The following is a 3,612-nucleotide window of genomic DNA, read 5'->3' as shown; positions in this document are numbered from 1 at the left end:
AGTTAAGACAGCGGAATTGAGATGCAATTCAGCTCTTGATAAGAATTGTTCTCCGCAATGGAAATGCAGTTTAGCGAACTTTCCAATGTGTAGTGCGAAATATTATTATATATATTATATTAATTAATTGCAAACCCAAAACGAGCTAGTTAGCATACATAACATACATAATTATGATAAATCTTTCAAATTATATTATAGTAGAATATATAAAGTTTACCGATGTACAAATAATTAAAGTCAAGTAATACTATGTATATGCATAATGTATAAATTACGTTTGGTCATTTACCTACTGTAATCAATGTTACTAATGTATAATGATTGTGAATAACTTAATAATTTTGAAGTTACATTACCGAAAAGAATATTTGTTTCGGAAAAAATTATAGAATGCAAGTTTGTCCTAATCTCTCTCATTGGGACAATATTGCAAAGTTAAAATTACATCTGAAAATTAGCTTTTCAGTTGTAAATGAAAATTGTGAATTATTCAATTAAAATTTTATACCAACATTTGAAATTCGCAAACCCTATGATCAGAATAATGGAAGGGGTCCGCGGTAAAAGGGTCTAAGTACGTTTGTAATTGTTATGAGATAATCAGCAAAAATGTTTCTTTATGTCTATTTAAATTTTAATAAATACGAAAAATGTTAATATTCAAGGTAAGCAAATGATTATAAGAGTACTGTGACATGATTTGCCTCGAAAGAAGGCGATCTGACAACTTTTATTAAGACAAAATGTCTGGTTCCTCTGCAATGCATTGTCAAAATTATCCAAAAAACATGTTTTCAGAATTTGTTCGTATGTAACACTTATATTTTCATAAAGCAACCGAGTTCATCCACTTTGAGCAAGTGATGAATTATTGAAAAACTTGGTACAAAAACGTCCAGAACTTTTTATTTGGCGGATGGAATCAGCTCATTTAATCGTGTTGATGGACTAGTTCCTTTTTTACATGTTTATGCTCTTTATAAAATCTTGTAGCATTCACAATTTTTTTGCCCAAAAAATATATTTCTGTTTTCTTACTATTTAGAAATCTCAGACATTAACTTCAAATATAGTAAGCTGTACAGTTCTTTTACATTAATTTAATTGGCAAGTGTTTTGTAATATTTAACTGACCAACATGGTCTTAATATGTTATATGTATAAATATGTTACGGATGCATGGGACACAGGCTTTAGGCTCGGTTGTCCTTTGGAAGTGTTTTCGGTCGAGTTGCGTTCCTCACAAATCGGAATAAAAGAACCCAGCTTTTCGCCTGAGCGCAGTACCTTTTTCAAAATATGAAAGAAATCCACAGCAAGTTTTATTAAAAATCATCCCAGCACTTTCCCGATGTTTAAAATTCTTAATTGGTAGAATACCAGACATGATAATTCCGCAAAAACCATGAATGCTCGAAAAAGGACTATTGCATCGAATCAAATAATAAATCAAAACTTAATAACTGACCTGAATTCGGCATTTTCTGTATTGAAGCATCCAGCATCTATTGCAAAAGCACACCTTGCTATAACATTAGTCGAAAATTTCGCACAAATTTCCTTGGATTCAATGCTAGGCATATTATCGAAATTGCTGATATAATCCACCATAAGATTACCTTCTCTTAAGATATGTGGAAACATTTGTTTTAATTTTCCGGTGGAAAAAACTGGAGTGAGTTTTGATCGTACTGCTTTCCACCGTGGATTTTTAGCCAGGAACATAAAGTTCGACATAATCGGATCGTGTTCGTAATGCGCCACTGACCTATTTTGAAAGTATTCAAAATCTTTTTGTAGTACCAGTTTTATCAGCTTTGGGGATTGAACCACCAAAACTGGTCGATCGAATACGAAAATTCCAAAGTAGTCCTTTTTGATTTTATGGCTTAAGTCACCCAACCATTCTCCTAGCGTTGTCTTCATTGTCAAGGCTGGCAGCATATTTCCGAACACTGGTATAGGTTTGACGTAAAATACATTTTTTGATTTCCAGTAGTTGAAATTTCTAGTTAAATATTTGTACAAGAGGGTAAATATTAACACCAGCAAAATGCTACCGATTATTAACACAGTAGCCATCTATAAATAGAAAAATATTAGAAATACTAAACATTCGTTGAAGGGACTGTTCATGGCGCATTGTACTTACTTGTTTTTTCAGCTATTATATTCGCAAAAATTAGCACAATTTTCGTAAACAATTAATTTATTGCTGGTTTATGCAAACTTAAAAATGTTTAGTTATACTCTTTTTCTAAAATCTAAATTCCAATTTTTATTTTTCAGTTTCATTTTAAAAACGCAAGAAGAGAGTTATTAATTATGCTGTAATTTTGATAATTGTCAAGATAAAATAAAGATTTAAAAAAGCAAATTCTAACCCAAAAGCGCAGTTTTACAAGAATTGGCTACATTTTGGTTTCAAGTGAACCTGTACAGAGTCTAATATCTATAAAATGATAAAAAATAAACACTTATTGCCCTTGGCCAAAGGGCAATAAAAGCCAAATAATTGAAATGCCAATTACAAGAACATGTATGAAAATCGGTTAATTAGCATAAAAGTTAGATGATCTTGGTAGTATTTTATGCATTTCTTTCAGCTGAAGTTAGTGGTTTCCTGTAAGTTTCCGAGACTCTCTGTCTCTTCTTCGTCTTCTATGCCAGCCTTATCCGGTTCACCCCTGGACATAAGCCTCTCCGAGTCTTCTGCATTCTTGTCGATTTTAAGCTAGTTTTGCCCAGTTTCTACCGGCGACCCCCTGATATCATCCAGCCATCGCTTTTGCGTATTCATGTACTTCTTGTTGTTTCTCTGGGACAACAGTGAATCACTCTGTTAGTCCATCTACTGTCGTCCTACTCATCTCCATTTCATGGAGCGGATTACGTCAGCCACCTTTGTTCGTCTTCTTATTTTCTCGTTTCTGATCCGGTCTCTTACGGAAACTCCAAGCATTAATCGTTCCATTGCCCTCTGTATTGTTCTCAATCGGTCTGCTGCTGTTCAACTGCCTTTTGCGATTGTCTTTGTTTCGAGGCCATACTTTGCTACAGGCAAAATGCACATGTCATAAACTCTGCGTTTTAAATGTATTGGAATGTCTGGGTTTTTTTGGAAAATTTAAATTTTCCAAAAGCAGCCCAGGTTAATTTCACACTTGCACTTGCATTATTTCCGACTTCTGATTCTCCTTTCCYAGCTTAATGAGGTGACCCAGGTATATGTAGTATGTGTCAACRATTCCAATGTTTCCGTTAAATAATGATAATYGAATGTGATTGGGTGATATAATCTTGATTTTATTGAGGTTCATTTTTAGCCCTATTTTTCTTGATGTTATATTKAATTGTTGTATATTTTCCTTTAATTYATCTGGATCTTCGGAGATGAGATCAATCTCCGAAGATCCAGAGTCCTGCTTATCCGAGATCCTATAGAACAGAAATTAATTTTRTCAATTAAAGWTAAGCTTCAAAAACGTTAGTTTGGAAAACTTCATATGAGGGGGCACATAATAGTGTTTAATAAAAAATGCATGTTTTATCATAATTATTTGCTGGTCAATATAGTTTATAGAATTCTCACTTAAAAATATAAATTAC

The 3,612-nt window shown here is 33.0% G+C and overlaps 2 protein-coding genes across 2 annotated transcripts in view; both read right to left on the bottom strand.

Moving 5' to 3' along the window:
* The window catches only part of LOC109545046 (serine proteinase stubble), a gene marked incomplete in the record, with an annotated part of 47,849 nt that overhangs the window by 24,611 nt on the left and 19,626 nt on the right, over positions 1-3,612 (bottom strand).
* Positions 888-2,260, bottom strand: LOC125502835 (cytochrome P450 6k1-like). Its single transcript, XM_048662211.1, has 2 exons — positions 2,156-2,260; positions 888-2,085 (listed from the first exon to the last, which is right to left on the bottom strand). Exon 2 carries the CDS (start codon positions 2,083-2,085, stop codon positions 1,453-1,455), a length of 633 nt encoding a protein of 210 aa, XP_048518168.1. The 5' UTR covers positions 2,156-2,260; the 3' UTR covers positions 888-1,452.

Source organism: Dendroctonus ponderosae, unplaced genomic scaffold (assembly GCF_020466585.1).
Source record: "Dendroctonus ponderosae isolate FM_Combo_2020 unplaced genomic scaffold, Dpon_F_20191213v2 Dpon_F_20191213_1, whole genome shotgun sequence".
In the NCBI taxonomy this organism is placed as follows: domain Eukaryota; kingdom Metazoa; phylum Arthropoda; class Insecta; order Coleoptera; family Curculionidae; genus Dendroctonus; species Dendroctonus ponderosae.
Note: the sequence above shows the minus strand (reverse complement) of the source record. Positions and strands in the feature narration are given on the sequence as shown.

Excerpts from the sequence above, each read along its gene's own strand:
- LOC125502835 (XM_048662211.1), bottom strand. The coding sequence starts at position 2,085 with ATGGCTACTGTGTTAATAATCGGTAGCATTTTGCTGGTGTTAATATTT.